Source organism: Megalobrama amblycephala, linkage group LG24, assembly GCF_018812025.1.
Source record: "Megalobrama amblycephala isolate DHTTF-2021 linkage group LG24, ASM1881202v1, whole genome shotgun sequence".
Lineage (NCBI taxonomy): Eukaryota > Metazoa > Chordata > Actinopteri > Cypriniformes > Xenocyprididae > Megalobrama > Megalobrama amblycephala.
The window spans coordinates 6421426-6437563 of record NC_063067.1 but is presented as its reverse complement, the minus strand read 5'-3'; the positions used below and the strand labels follow the sequence as shown (position 1 = coordinate 6437563).

At 38.6% G+C, this 16138-nt stretch overlaps 1 protein-coding gene across 1 annotated transcript in view; it reads left to right on the top strand.

Moving 5' to 3' along the window:
• Positions 1–6320: 6320 nt before the first annotated feature.
• slc1a7b (solute carrier family 1 member 7b) overlaps positions 6321–16138 on the top strand; it is a 66366-nt gene continuing 56548 nt past the window's right edge. Inside the window, 2 exon segments of the mRNA XM_048178208.1 lie at positions 6321–6680; positions 9219–9455. Coding sequence (XP_048034165.1) covers positions 9315–9455 — 141 coding nt within the window. The 5' untranslated portion in view covers positions 6321–6680; positions 9219–9314.

The following is a 16138-nucleotide window of genomic DNA, read 5'->3' as shown; positions in this document are numbered from 1 at the left end:
ACACCAATTCTAGGAGAGGCTGACAGTGGATGAAGCTAAGAGTGTTCAGAGAGGGAAAGACAACAGGGAAGAGCCATTGAGTTGAAGTTGATGTTGAAGATTTGACCTTGTGGTCAATCTCTGTTTTTTACTGATCCATGCCAGTACAAGCTCTTGCCTTTCCTCATAAAAATAGAAAGTGCCTTTTTGAGTGCCTTTTTACTTCATCTGAAGAGCTGTTGGATAGACTCAGCAGGCAAAAGGGAAAAACATTTCAGCTTTCTGTCTCGTTCATTGTGGTTTAAATGGCTTAAATTATGCCTTTGCAGGCCATTCTTAAGGCATAATCTTGGCAGCCATGCTGAACTTCCAAATGTCCATTATTTTTGAGCCCTGTGCTTATCAACCCTCCAAAGATCCTATTTTAGGACTTTTTAAAATGGGGAACACGTCCGTTAATGCAATGACTGGAGTCATTTTTATTTGTGTGGTGTCTTTTAGGTAAGAGAATTTCACCCCAATCCTCAACCTAATCCTATTATCTGATCAGTTAATAGAAATGTTGTTCCAGGATCAATGAGGATCAAGGTACACCCTTAAAAATAAAGTTTCCAAAAGGGGGGTTTTAGAGCGACGCCATAAAATAACCTTCTTTGGAACCTTTCAGTGATCAGTTCTTAAAAGAATGGTCACATTTTAGTTCGATGAACACATATTCACATTATTAACTATGACTTTTGCCTCAATAAACTAATTTTCTGCTTATTAATAGTAAGATGTTTTAGTGATTAAGTTGATTAAGAATGTAGAATATGGTCATGTAGAATAAGGCATTAATATGTGCTTTATAAATACTAATAACAAGCCAAAATTCTAGTAATATGCATGCTAATAATAAGCAAATACTTCATAATTAGAAATAGTCCCCAAACTAAGTGTTACCGAGAGAACCATCATCTGTTCAAGGTAATTTTGTGTAATTTCACATGAACATCAGCCATTACATTCCCTTCTACTCTCTATCAAGGACAGAAAAATAGTTGAAGAAGAAAGAGGTTCAGAATCAGAATTAAATAAATTGTTCATTAGAATCTAACACATTGAGCTTTTGAGAAAATATTATCCTGCCAGTCTTCCATTTTCAGTGGGCTAAAATTAGATTAAAAGACTCTGTGTTGCACAGAACCTGAAAAAAAAATTAATACTCATACTGGAATGTTCAAAAGTTTAGAAATACCATTAAAGGGATAGTTCACCCAATAATTTACTCATCCTCAAGCCATCCTGTTACGTGTGGCTGTAGTTGAAGAGACACAGCAAACACAGACTTTCACAGGAACGGGATTTTAATCAATAACGCAGGAGATAGCATACACACATGTAGACAACAACGAGAACGGACAAGGAGTGAAGGAGAACACAGGGTATATATACAGGTGACTAACAAAGGGAGCTAAACAAGGTGACGGGATAATTAACAAGACACAGGTGGATGAAATGAACGAATCAACAGAACGGGGAAACTAGGTCACAGGGGAAAGACTGGAACATGAGGCTTTGTAACAGTTCGCCCCCTCCCGAATAGGCGTGTCCTCGCGCCGTGAGAGACCAGAGGAGGGAGGGAGGGGGTTCTGGAGGAGGGCGGAGTAAAAAACAACAAACAAAAGAAAAGAGTCCATGGAAAATAACAAAGACAGTCCAAGGGGGAGTGGAGGGTGGGAGGAGCCAGGGGGAAGCCAGGAGCAGGAGGAGCCAGATGTTACCCCAGAAGCCAGCCAGGACGAGGCCCCAGGGTAGAGTCGCAGGTGGGAGGAGCCATGGTGGAGTCAGCTTGGGGGCAGACGACACCCTGGGGACGACCAACGGAGATTCAGCTGGAGACCCAGATGGAACTGAAGAGCCGACGAGCCCACGCGCAGCCGATGGTCCTGGAGACCGAGGAGGAGCCATGGTGACGAGCGTCCGAGGAGGAGGCGGACATCCAGAGGGCAGAGGCTGAGCCGGTGGGACCGAGGATGTAGGCGGAGCTGGAGGGAAGGAGGAGCCAGACGGAGCAGTAGGTGCAGGCAGGTGGACGCCTGACCAAGGCGGAGCCGGAAAGACGAGGGAGCCCGGAGAAGCCGTATGGCCGATGGTGTCCGGTGGAGCCGAGGGAGGGAGGAGCCAGGGTGACACCGAAGCGTCGACAGGCCGAGGTGAAGCAGGGGGCATGGAGGCTGGAAGTGGAGGCAGGGGATCTTCTTGAATGGATGGAGTGGAGGGCCTGAATATGCTTGACATCCCCACCTGGCATGTGGGAGATGTCAAGCGGCTGAAGGGCAGAAATGATGGTGGGGCTGAGGAACTGGCTGTGAGACTGGGTGACAGAGGAGGCGGGAGAGGGAGGCTGGGTGGGCAGACAGGGAACTCAGGAGATGGAGAACTGGAGAACACTGGAGATTGGTCCTCTGGAGGTTCAGGAGATTCATTAAAAACAGGGAAATCAGGGGAATGGGAAATCACCTCTCCGAAAAAAATCGATTAAATCAGCCGTAAAAACTTGTTTCAGTTCCTCAGCATATTTGCCAGTGTCAGTCATTGTTTCCATCGTGGTGGTGTTGTGGGCGGAGCTTTCCTCCCAGCCCTCGAGCTCCACAAGCACTCCCACGATGTCAGATGATGTTCCCGGCTCGCGCACCTGGTCAGAACCTTGCTGTGAGGTTGGCTCCGGGACGATGGTACTGTCCGATCCTTTCCTCGGTCCAGGCTCATCCATCGCGGCAGGCTGGCCTCCTCGGTCTGCGGTGGGCATGTGAAACATCTCCGTTGTGACGTTTGTCGATGGTGGCTGACTGGCTTCTGGCAGTGGAGTGGGGCTGGTGGCGAAGTCATCCTCCGCGGGGCCGATGGTAAACGGAGAGTTGTTGTTTACCAGCACCCACTCCACGTATGCGGCGAAATCCTCAGTTGGACCGCCCGCTGGAATGCGTGCCTTGGACTGCTCGTTCACGCCGGTGTGATAGAAAACACAGAGCGAGCGGTCCGGGAAGTGAGTTAGGCACGCAAGCTGGAGAAAGTCACTAGTGTGTTGTTCCAGCGAGCGGTCTTCCTGCTTCAGGCAAAGGAGCTGGACTGTGGGTAGAGCCATGAGGGGAAAACACAAATAAAAACTGCTGCAAAAAAACTGTTTCAGTCTGTTCATCTGTTACGTGTGGCTGTAGTTGAAGAGACACAGCAAACACAGACTTTCACAGGAACGGGATTTTAATCAATAATGCAGGAGATAGCATACACACATGTAGACAACAACAAGAACAGACAAGGAGTGAAGGAGAACACAGGGTATATATACAGGTGACTAACAAAGGGAGCTAAACAAGGTGACAGGATAATTAACAAGACACAGGTGGATGAAATGAACTAATCAACAGAACGGGGAAACTAGGTCACAGGGGAAAGACTGGAACATGAGGCTTTGTAACACATCCGTGGTATATGTGACTTTTTTCTTTCAGCCGAACACAATCATAGTTATATTAAATAATATCCTGGCACTTTCCAGCTATGTAATGGGATTGAATAGTGCCTGAGGTTTTGAAGCTCAAAAAGCACATCCATCCATCATAAAAGTAATCCATATGACTCCAGGGGGTTATAAATGCCATCTGAAGCGAAGCTATGGGTTTCTGTGAGAAAAATATCCATATTTAAAAATGAGAAGTTTTAAAGAAAAAAGTCAGAGGATTTTGATATAAGAGAAGATGAGCTTCCCTTCTGCCAGAACTGGATTCTCTCGCATACGGCCATTACCGGAAGCCAGTGATTATACAGTAGTTTATAAAGTTTTAAATATGGATATTTTTTGTACAAAAACCCATCGCTTCAGAAGGCCTTTATTAACCCCCTGGAGCTGTATGGATTACTTTTATGATGGATAGTGTGGTAGATTTTCCAAGACGCACCTGACTTAAGTTACCTTCCTGGGGCATCTCTTAATCGACACTCAATAAATTTCCTGATCTTTCAGAGCATCTCCTAATTGACACTCAATAATACCTGGGAGCGTCTCCAAATCGACACTCAATAACATATGATCTTTCGGAGCGTCCCCTAATCGACACTCAATAATATTTTGGGTCAACGTCTTGACCCCTTAAACCTTGTTCCCTAACCTGACTTGCTGCAGCAAAAACCAGAGACTCCAGTTTTTGTCCTTCGAAGCTTTAATCACGGCCGGGAGAGTTCTCATCAATTCCAGAGAATCTCTCTCCGAACAAAGGAATACAACAGGTTTAATAGGATTTCAGGTACACTTCACAGTCAGTATGGCATGATCTACAGTATTACTCATTATCATCAGTCTCAATACGATTGGTTTAGATTTAAGAAAAACATCTCAGTTCCTCTGTCCTGCATAAATTTAGATTAAAACAACTGAATCACAAGATCATCAAAAAATGTCCCAGGGTTAATAGTTCAGATTACTCAATAGGTTGAAACAATTCCTCAAAGACTATTTTTTTATCCTGAGAAGGATGCTGTCTAGCCAGCACAACACTCAGTCCTAGTGACTATTTCTCTATTTCAGAGTTAGATTATTATTAGGCCTGTAGAAGAAAAGAAATGTTAGTTCATTATTAATTAGTTCAAAAATTCCAATCACAATAGATGCACTTTTTTAAGCTTTAAAAATTTGGACACTATTCAATGCCATTACAAAGCTGGGAAGAGCCAGGATAAAATGCAGATTGTGTTCGACTAAAAGAAGAAAGTCTTATACTGTACACCTAGGATGGCTTGAGGGTGAATACATTTTGGGATGATTTTCAATTTTGGGTGAACTATTCCTTTAAGCAGTCTGAAACTTCTAAAACTGAACAAGCTGGTTTTAGATGACTTAAAAAGAGGAAACGTAGTAGTTAATGCATCACATCAGTATTTCTGATGTATTGAGCTGTAGTACTCAACAACAAAGAAATTTACTAGCCACAAGTTATAATCATAGTGTTAAAATAGAGAAAATGGGGGTAATTTTGAGAATTGGTTTCCTACTCACCACTCTGGCCAGACTAAGCCTCTCATAGCTGGAATATTAGCTTTGATGATCAACAATCGTGTCCAATCCCCATGTTGCAACCTCCGCACATACTCAGTTTATTTTGAGTCATTGTCCATCATTCAAAATTCTCTGTTAGAATGACAGATAATAGTTCTGCTGCCATGGCTACTACTTTCCAAAAGCCGGACACAGGCTTCAAAAAGCATCGGCACAATTTTAAAATGATGGACAAAAACGTTGGTTGCTAGGATTTTCCATGCATTTGCTAAAAGTATAACTATAAAGTCTGGAAACTGTCCAACTGCAAGTCAATTCTGGCCTCTAGATATGGCTTGAGTCCATCTTTCAATTTAAGTCTATGGGATTTACCTGTTTTCTCCACCAAGTCAAAGTCCTGATCACTAAAAAAACAACACCTATGCTCAACAAGTGGAGATGTCATTCATGTCTGGTGCACAAATGGTGCAGGACAAGTTGGTTTTTGAAAAAGATAGTGAGAGAAATGCCATGTGCTGATGACAGAGACATTAACATTATTAATGAATGAGTGAATGTGCATGGCAGCGGCTGGGCATTTGACTAATCTCTGCTAATCCTGACCTGATGAAACCAGATTGAGCAGAAATATTGGCAAAAGAGTGGGATTACTGAGCATGGAGTCTGGGCAAACATCTGACGTGAGGGATGACGAGACAAATCAAGCACACAGTTGTACAAATGTGCACACATGCAACCTTGCACACACACATTTACACTGATATTGTTTGCATGTTTTGCAAAATAACGGCCACTACAACACAGACTCGAGGCTTTTAAAGAGGTCATGTCCGGAATGGTGTCATGGGATGGTACACGTAGAGGTAAAGAGAGGCCTATTTCAGAGTGTGTGCATGTGGGACGGCCAGACTGAGTCGGATTACTCTACTGGTAAACATCCGCTGGCGGCTGTCCTGACTGAAACACGACATATGACGCACAATCGGAGTTGTCTCCACGTCCTGAAAAACTCTCCCTCTGTGCCTTTCATCAAACAAGAATATCAGTCTCTTCCACATATGTAGAGTTTGTCGGTACTGAATACATAATGCTGGGAAAGTTTCTGGCAAGCTTTTGAGACTTCAAAACACAAAAATTTGGAGAATTCATAATAATTTTCAATATATGGAGTATATGGATATATGGAGTTTGACTTGCTGTTTTGCCATTTAAGATTTTGTTTCGGGTTATAATCATTTTGAATTTTTCTTTTTTTCTTTTCTTTTTTTGTGAAAATAATTTGTCATCCTTGGGTTTTTCTATTTTTTTAGAATTCCTTAGAGCTGAAATTAATGAAATATGTCTGTTATTTGTTAACACAGTCAATGCATTTACCTAATTTGACATTTCAGCCTTTTTCTGTTATTGGTATGGATCAGAACAGTAGGAACTTGGCAAAAGTTCAAGGACATCCACATCAAAATGAGGGCATACGTAGACTTGTGTTTTTGTATTAAGCTAATAATATTGACTACACAATAAACCCAAAAAGCTTTTTGCATTTTCAGAATGCCATTTTTGGATCATGTCTGTTTTCATTGAATGGAAAGAGCAATATGAACATCCTGCCAAACATCCCCTTTTGTGTTCGACCGATGAAAGAAAGTCATACAGATTTGAAATGAGGGTGAGTAAATGATGACAGAATTTTTAACTGAATTTAATGAAGTTCCGGTAACACTAAACTATTTAACTATGACTTTTCCCTCAATAAACTCCTAATTTAGTGCTTATTAATAGTTAGTAAGGTAGTTGTTAAGTTTAGGCATTGGGTAGGATTAAGAATGTAGAATAAGGTCATGCAGAATAAGGCATTAATATGTGCTTTATAAGAACTATAAACAGACAATATTTTGGTAATATGCATGCTAAGTAATAAGCAACTACGTAGTTAAAAGATCCTAAAATAAAGTGTTACCGAAGTTCCAGTTAATAAAGAACTGAAAATAAAAATAAGTCATATAATTCATGCTTTTTTTAAGCATTGAGCCATATAAAGTAACAATTATATAATTCCTTAATATGTCGCATCCAGTTCCTTTTTTTAAGGCAGAGAGGGGAAAAAAAAGTGTGTAAGTCAAATTATGGCTGACACTTGAAGTGGAATGTACATGCACTATAATGAATCATTACCATTTTCGAAGATGCTCTGGCTGGTTAACATCTGTTTAAGTGCAGTTTGTTTTGATTCCTAATGGACCTTTAGCTGTCACTTTAGTACCATCATCAGGAGTGTTGAGAGGCTAGGTCATACATGACTACTCACTCGCTGGGGTTCAGTGGGTTTTAATGAAGCATCTGACAGGCACGTTATTCAACAGTGCTCCACTAAAAGCTCTTTATTTGACCCAGTGCTTTTGCATCTTCCGAGAGTCATTGATGAATAAGACAGCTGGAGAGCGATGCTTAGCCTTCGGCGCTGAGGATTAATTGTGAATGAGGAGCAGAGATGTGTGTGGTGTGCCGGGATTATGTCATCTAACGCTCCTGTGATTCTCTGATTCCCTGTGCAAAAATCACTGACTGCGCAGATTGCCTACACCACTTTTCATACTATATATTATTTTTCTTTTTTATTGATATACTGTTAAAAAGCTTTGGGTCGGAAAGATTTTAAAGGTAGTCTTTTGTGCCATCCGAGGCTGAATTTATTTGATCAAAAATACAGTAAAAGAAGTAATAGCGTGAACAACGTGTAATTTATTCCTGTGATCAAAGCTGAATTTTCAGCATCATTACTCCAGTCTTCAGTGTCACATGATCCTTCAGAAATCATTCTGATATGATGATTTGCTGCTCAAGAAACTACTTTTTCAGGATTCTTTGATGAATAGAATAAAAAGAACAGCATTTATTTTAAATAGAAATCTTTTGTAACATTATAAATGTCTTTACTGTTACTTTTGATCACTTTAATGCATCCTTGCTTGATTAAAGTATTAAAGGGGACCTATAATGCCCCTTTTTCAAAATGTAACACAAGTCTTTTTATTATCATTTATTATAGCTTGTCAAATTTGGGTTTGAACAAAAACACGCCATTTGTGTGTGTGTCCCTTTAAATGAAAATGAGCTGCTGCTCCCGCCCCCTTTCCAGAAGAGGGCGGAGCTTTAACAGCTCAACAACAACAAAGCTGGAGAATCTCACGCAGCCAAAATGAGGATTGTCAGTAACGGTGTTCAGCCTTACATTGTTCAAACCGGAGTCGACACTGATGGAGAGACTCAGGAAGAAGTTACAACTTTTAGAATGAAACTGGACGTTTCTGAATCGACTAGCATATGCCGTCATGTTAATCTTTTGTTCAAATCCAGCGTTGAATTGATCCTCGTTTGTGAAGCAGTCCGGCGTAAAATGACGGCATGGCAACAACACTCTACTACAACAACCCTTCCTTGTTGCATGTTCTCGGAGGCGGGGTTTATGTAAATTTTCGTGTTAGTGATGTCACTAACCAAGGAAGAAGCTTGTTTTTATGCTCAAACAGCAACATTACACACTAACTAAAGTTAAAAAAGTGAAATCATAATCAACCACCCCTTTAATTTCTGTTGCATGTTTTTTTTTTTACATGCATCATGTCTAACAATGACCTTTATCAAGATTATATTTCATACGATATTTCTCTCTATATTGATTTCTTGAGTATTCCTAGCACATTTGGAACTACAAATCCCATGTTTTTGTTCCAAGTCCTTCTGAATCGGTGCAAAAATGGTTGCTCTTTAACCTCAAACTCCCATTCTCCCCAAACAATACACAAAGATATGCATCTGTAAACGCCCATAAACAAGACCATTTGTCTTCAATTCAGTGTCGTTTATGAACAGATCCAGCCAGTTTAATCTTCATTTGATGCTCTGTGTTTGTAATCCAGGCCACATACCCCTTTACACAGCGTGCTTTCGCTAATAGGATTGATGCTGCCCGCACTGTGCACAACACCAACTGTCGCTCGCTTCCTATTGGCTGAGCTGGAAGGTGGGCGGAGCTGATCCATCCCGAATGGGCTTGGAAACAGTGGATGCTTCAAAAAAGTGTGATGATCTTCTTAGTCTATTGCTGCATGGTGAAGAACGAGAGACGAGAAAGAAAGAGTATGAGTGTTTTACCCAGGGTCTGAGCAAAACTACAATTACCTTTCTCTTTCACGCTCTGTCCAAGGTCCATCTGCGTGGGTCGTTGTCCCATCTGGATCTGGGTGGTGGATATATGGAGATCTGCTAGTGTGGCTGGTGTTTTGTGGACGTGGGACACACGATGGCCGTGGCGCTGGATGCAGTGTGGGTGCGAGTGAAAGGGGTTTGTAAGCAGAACGGCCTGCTGATCCTCTCAGTGTTGGCCGTGGTTATCGGATGTCTGCTCGGCTTCTTCCTGCGCTCCAAGAACCTCTCGGAGCAGGTTAGTCCTTCTGTCGACCCCTTGTATGTACAAGCCACCGAAGCACTGTAAAATTCTCCCTCGAAACCCTTTCCAGCGCTTCCTGCAATGGTCACAAACTTGGTCTCATTTGGTCCGAATGACCTGTGGGTTTCCTTTTTTAGACGACTTTCCAGTACAATTGCTTTTGGTTCACCCTGTCTTTAATAATTTGGTTAAATGTATACATTTTTATATAAATGCATCAACCCCTGTTTTGGTTTTGAGTTTTTTTTCCCCCCAATATCCTTTTTTATACATCCCTTAATTTTTTATACGTTTTTCAGAAAACAAGACTTCACATCTATAGTCATTTTGCTTCCCAAGTAAATGTGTCTTGATTTAAGAATTTTTAGATATTTGTACTGGTAAATAAGAGAAAATATTCTGCGGAAGAACATACACGTATTTTTTGCAATGTAGATTAAACTACAGCGTTATGTAGATTAAAACTACAGTGACTGAATGAATGACAAACAAAAGGTCACGTTGGCTAAAACCTCCGTTATGATTCTCAAATACGCCTAAAAATAAAACCTCCACAGGCCATTTGCTGTGACGGCCAGGGATTACTGTCCAATCATATAAATGCTCTTAGTAATTGTACATTAAGCAAGTGCTGCTTAGCCTCGCAGCGTTTAAAGCAGGTCGGTGAGGCTATCGGCCGTTTCAGCTAAATTAGAATGGGCTCTTTAAAAAAAAATTGGCTTATTTTGCAAGAGAAACCTAGCTTGAATGAAAGAAAGGAAGGAAATGTTATGTGCATTTATGCATTTGGCAAATGCTTTTATCCAGGGCGACTTATGTTTTGTCAGTACATGCATTCACTGGAAATCGAACCCATGACCTTGGTTTTATGCTTGATAATTTCAGCTACAGGAACATGGCAGTCTAATTCATGTACTCTACTGGTAATAATTCAATTTATTTTATGTTTTTCAAAGAGTTTTTGAAAAAAAGACACAGTAATATTGTGAAATATTATTATCATTTAAAATAACTGTTTTCTATGTGAATATATGTTAAAATGTAATTTATTCCTGTGATCAAAGCTGAATTTTCAGCATCATTCCTCCAGTCTTCAGTGTCACATGATCCTTCAGAAATCATTCTAATATGATGATTTGATGCTCAAGAAACATTTCTGATTATTATCAGTGTTGAAAACTATTGTGCTGATACATATTTTTGTGGAAACCATGAAACATTACCAAGAAAAAGGATAGATTTTTTTTTTTTTTTTTTTTTTAATTCAGCAAATGCACATAAAATTGATCATAAGTGACAGTAAAGACATTTATAGTGTTACAAAAGATTTCTATTTCAAATAAATGCTGTTTAACTTTCTATTCATTGAAGAATCCTGATTTGTTTCAACCAAAATATTAAGCAGCAAAAAATGCTATTCAACATTGATTATAAGAAGAATCTTTATTATTAATTGAACATCAAAAATAATTACTTATAATTGAACACCAAATCAGAATATTTGCCATCACAGGAAATAAATTACATTTTAAAATACATTAAAATAAAAAAAGTTATTTTAAATTATAATTTAACAATATTACTGTTTTTACTGTATATAAATGCAGCCTCGGTGAGCAGAAGAAACTTCTTACAAAAGCATAAAACAAAAATCTTTATTATTCCAAAGTTTTGACTGGTAGTGTGAATGCATGTAAAAATGAGTTATTGTCCTCACAATGCATGACCCACGAAAACCACATTGCACCAAAATGTCGAAATATCTTGGCTATTGTTTCCAGTCAAGCAGCATTTTCGCTTTCAGTATTGAGAGATTACTTGATGGAAAAGAATGTTTGGTTCACTTCATACAGCGCTCTTTTATCTCTCTGTCTCTCACAGTCTTTATCTCAGTGTCAAGTGTTTGATTCACAAGCAGTCCTTTAAAGAGTCCATTAAGGATGGGAAGTGCAAAGAATAGTTTCTATAAGTATCTCTCATGCATGTATAGAGTATAGTACACCATTACCAACATATAATAGGATATTTATATATAGTAGCAGTGACACAGTCACTCCTACCAGCCACTTTGGTGGGTTGAATTTTATATACATTTTTAATTTGTGGTCTTTTAAAAAGGTCTCTGAAATAATAAACGAACTGTAATGTAGTGTCAAAAATATTGATTTTTCGATACTGAAATATCTGAACCTCATTTTCCTCAGAATAGATACACAATACCAGCTGCTCTTTCTCTCTCTCTCATCTCTCTGACAGTGATTGACACACAGACCATCCTCCCCTCACTCACTCGAATCATAATTTGACTCATTCCTGCAGATTTTGTGCTCCCACCCAAAGTGTGCCACATAAAGCTGCCTTCTTTTTTTATGCTTATTGCGCGTAAACAGTCAAATACACACAAAATAATGTCAAAATGTTAGTCAGGTAATGTTTTAAGTGAATGTGTAACAGTATAATGGTATAATGCCAGGTCTTAAAGGGCTAGTTCACCCAAAAATGAAAATTCTGTCATTTATTACTCATCCTCATGTTGTTCCTTTGTTCATCTTCTGAACACAAATTAAGATATTTTTGATGAAATCCGTGAGTTTTCTGATCCCCCAATGTCATGGCAAATTTTCAAGGCCCAGTAAAGTACTAAAGACATCATTAAAATAGTCCATGTAACTGCATTGATTCAACCTCAGTGTTATAAAGCAATGAGAATACTTTTTGTGCGCAAAAACAAAACATAAAATATTGACTTCATTCACACAGGATTCTCATCACTTTATAACATTAAGGTTGAACTACTGTGGTCACGTGGACTATTTCAACAAAGGTTTTACTACTTTTCTGGACTTTGAATGTTGTAATTAAGTTACTTTCTATGGGGGATAAAAAAAAACCTGCTTGAATTTCATCAAAAATATCTTAATTTGTATTCCGAAGATGAACGAAGGTCTTATATGAAGGTGAGTAATTAATGACTGAAATTTCATTTTTGGGTGAACTAACCCTTTTAAGTGACAGCAGCCTAATATACCTGTTAAATATACCTATTAAAAATATCTATATGGCAGTTTTTCCCAATGTTATCGATGTCAAAATTGTGGCCAGTGAAAATGCTGAGTGGCTAGTAACTTTGGAAAACCACAAGCCACAGTGGCTGGTGATCAAAAAAGTACAACTATTGTATATCTCTCTATTGACTTATTTTTATACAAAAGCAAACAGAAAACTGTATATTCTATCCCCAAACTCAAACCCAACCCCTAGACACAACCCTCATAGAAAGCATTTTTACATTTTCAAAAAACATCACTCTGTGTGATTTATAAGCTGTTTTCCTCATGGCGACCAAAAAATTTTGTCCCAAAATTACATTTTGTCCCCATAACGTAGGGTTCACCTGAACCACACATACACACACAAGCATTTAGCTAGCCATTTTACTACAGAAAATGTTATTGTGTTTAAAGTAAGCTACAACTGCACAACATAAAATGAAAATTTATAGGTCAAATTAATAAACATCACTAAAAAGCATTATTTTTCATTTTACTTTTGAGGATGTGAGATTTTGTTTAAATGCATGACTGTTTCGCCAATCATTCTTACATATTCGGGTCTTTAACGACCCGGATCTATATCTAACACGGAAAGATCTCTGCCTGTCGTGATAATATAAAACTCCTCTGATATTAGAGTAACAATTACAGAAGAATAAAATAAAGCATATTTTGTTACCTTTTGGAGCTTGAAATGGCTCATTTTGAGCAGATGTTTTATGCCATCATCTCTGTCCTCGTCAGAGCTCATTTCCCAGTAAATTCAGCAAATAATGGGCTAGTTTTATGTTTGAGGTCACGAATATGAGCCCATTCGCGATCTCAAACGTATTCTCAAAACTATATAATTTTCAACATCTTCAAAATCAATATTTCGATCACTAACAGCTTCACCAGATCCATCCAGTAACAGTTACAGTCATATTTGATTGCGTCCAGTACTTGCTCTGCAGTAAATCGCTGAGCCATTTCATGTTTTTCTTATTATTTCGTTTTCTGTCTAAATGAGTCGTCACTTCAGCATTGTGTATCAGACATTGCCACCTTGTGGAATAAATGTGAATTGCACTTATTCTGTCATTTAAGATTCAATTATTGAACCCGAGGTATGCATTTAAGGGTTAAAACTATCAAGTCAGCATGAAACAGAAGTTGCCATAGATTTTTATTCTCAATTGTGATGTATATCTGAGTGAAACTGCTTCTCAAACAAGAACAAATGTAGGGCGGGGCATGTGGAATTGATTCAATGGTTGTGGTTTGCTATTGGTGGATCTCATGTGAGTGACAGGTTGCCCCGCCCTCACACCAGTAAACATGTCATCAGAGAAGAGAAGTCATTGCAAGAGAGAGGTGAAGTTATTTTGATTCAAGATTACAAGGGACATTAATATATATATATATATATATATATATATATATATATATATGTGCATGGATAATTTATAATAAATACTGCAATAGCTACACTTTGCATAGCTACACTTTAAAGTGTAGCTACAAATACAAATACAAATGCAAATACAAATACACTCACATACTTGAAAATACATTGAAATTTACAATATGGAATGTGTCCTTGTAATCATGAAAATGTCATAATTTATCTGTTTATGTCTTTTTAAATTGGTGCAAATATTCTTTTAAAGTGATCAACATTTTTTCTGCAGTATAATAAAACTGACTATTTCGATGTTTGACATCATATTTTTTCTTATATCCATTGGATGTGTTTTTCCCCAAATGCAATTTTTCATACACAAGCAACTTTGACATGCTTCTTGATGGATGTAAAACCCTGTCAAAGTGCTTCTGCTAGAAAGATTTCCAAGCTGATTTCAGAAAACTTTCTCACAATACAGACTCTCTTTTGTTGTTTGCATTGTGGGGAGCAAAAGCAGAGTGCCTTTATGTCTACATCTGTTAGAGGTGCTTTGTGTTTGTGTGTAAAGCTCAGTGATAGCAATGCAATCTCAGCACTGGCAGGGGAAGGATGCTGTGGGTCGTGAAGAGATGGTCATGCTTCGCATTAGTTTGAAGTATTTCTGTGTTTATCGTGTTTTTGGAAAAGCAAATGGGAGACAAAACACTCCCATTTGGACCCAAAACTGTTTACAGACACTTTGAAGAATAGTCTTTTTTGTTAGCTTTGATGTTTAAGAAGCACAGAATCTGAATTATCCCTATTGTGCATGCAGTTAGTGCAATCTGCACAGCAGCGTTTCTTCATTCTCTTTCAGATGTGAGAATATTCTTGGATTTGCTGTGCCGTGTGTGACTAGCAGTATTGAATGAGATGCAAGAAGACATAGCATGCACTTGTTGAATAGTTGCATTGAGAAAGAGTGTTTTGAGAGTAATAGTCACAGATGATCACAGAAAATGTGTGCATATATTAAGGGTGCAATGGTACTATGGTGTACATTTTAGGACATCCTCACACCTCAGTCATACAACGAAAGGGCGTCATGCCTCAGACTAAAAGGCTTCAGTCACTGGACAAAACAGCATCGCGCTGCAGAAAGAAAGGCTTCAGGTCTCAGGAAAAATGACGTCAGGTTTCAGGTCTCGTACAATTTGCCATCGAACGAAACAGCCACAGTGCATGCATGTTAATTATGTAGAATCTATCAACTGATGGTATTCATGTAGGCTATTTATGTAATCCCTTGGCAATGTTCTTCATGTTATTGTTATTCGAGCATTAAAAATGATTTAAAAAAGAAAACAGCAACGGGCTAAATGAAAATGTAAAATGTGACTCTTTCATCCAGATAGTAGTATTCTGTTTTTATTGTTATTTTTATGCATTCCATTTTTATTCTTATGTATTTGTTTCCTTTTTATGTAAAGCACTTTGAATTACCATTGTGTATGAAATGTGCTATATAAATAAAATTGCCTTTCTTTGCCTAATCACCTCTCTGACAGTAGGTGGCGCTGGAACAGCAGAAATAAAGCCGTTTCCTTGGTAACCTCTGTACACAAAGCAGCTGCAGTCAAATAGCTCGAAAGACTTTTTACCTCTTTTAAAAAAATCATAGTTAACACACTTTTAACCATGGTTAATTTTCGTATGTGTTAACGATTGTTTGCATTGCAAGCTAGTTGCAATGTGTTATTTGGCTAACTTTTTATACATGCAAATAAAACTAGCAAATAATATGAATTTACAAAATAATCTCAGTGGGATATCTTTTATGCATAACCTGATATTGATGAGTTCAACATGTTCCTGGGTCAACATTTTTGTTGATCCTGGAACAACATTCAAATCAACCAATCAGATTTGAGGGACAAGTTTACAGATTATGTCAAGTTTAGGCTTAAAATCATGAATTGGTGCTTCTACATCAGTATTATTCATCTATCATTTCCCTCTGATTTTTGGGATAACTTATGGTTAGGGTTAGGTTTAGGGATAGGAATAGGGTTAAGACTAAATTTTCAGACTAGAATGTTGTTCCAGGATCAACAAAATATGTTGACCCAGGAACGCATCTAACTCAGCAATATCAGGACGTGCTATGTTTTATACAACTTCGTTTAACATTTAACAGAAAACTGCGTGCACGTGACATCGCATTGAGGCAGGGCAATTCGCTTCTTTCACAGTCCATTTCG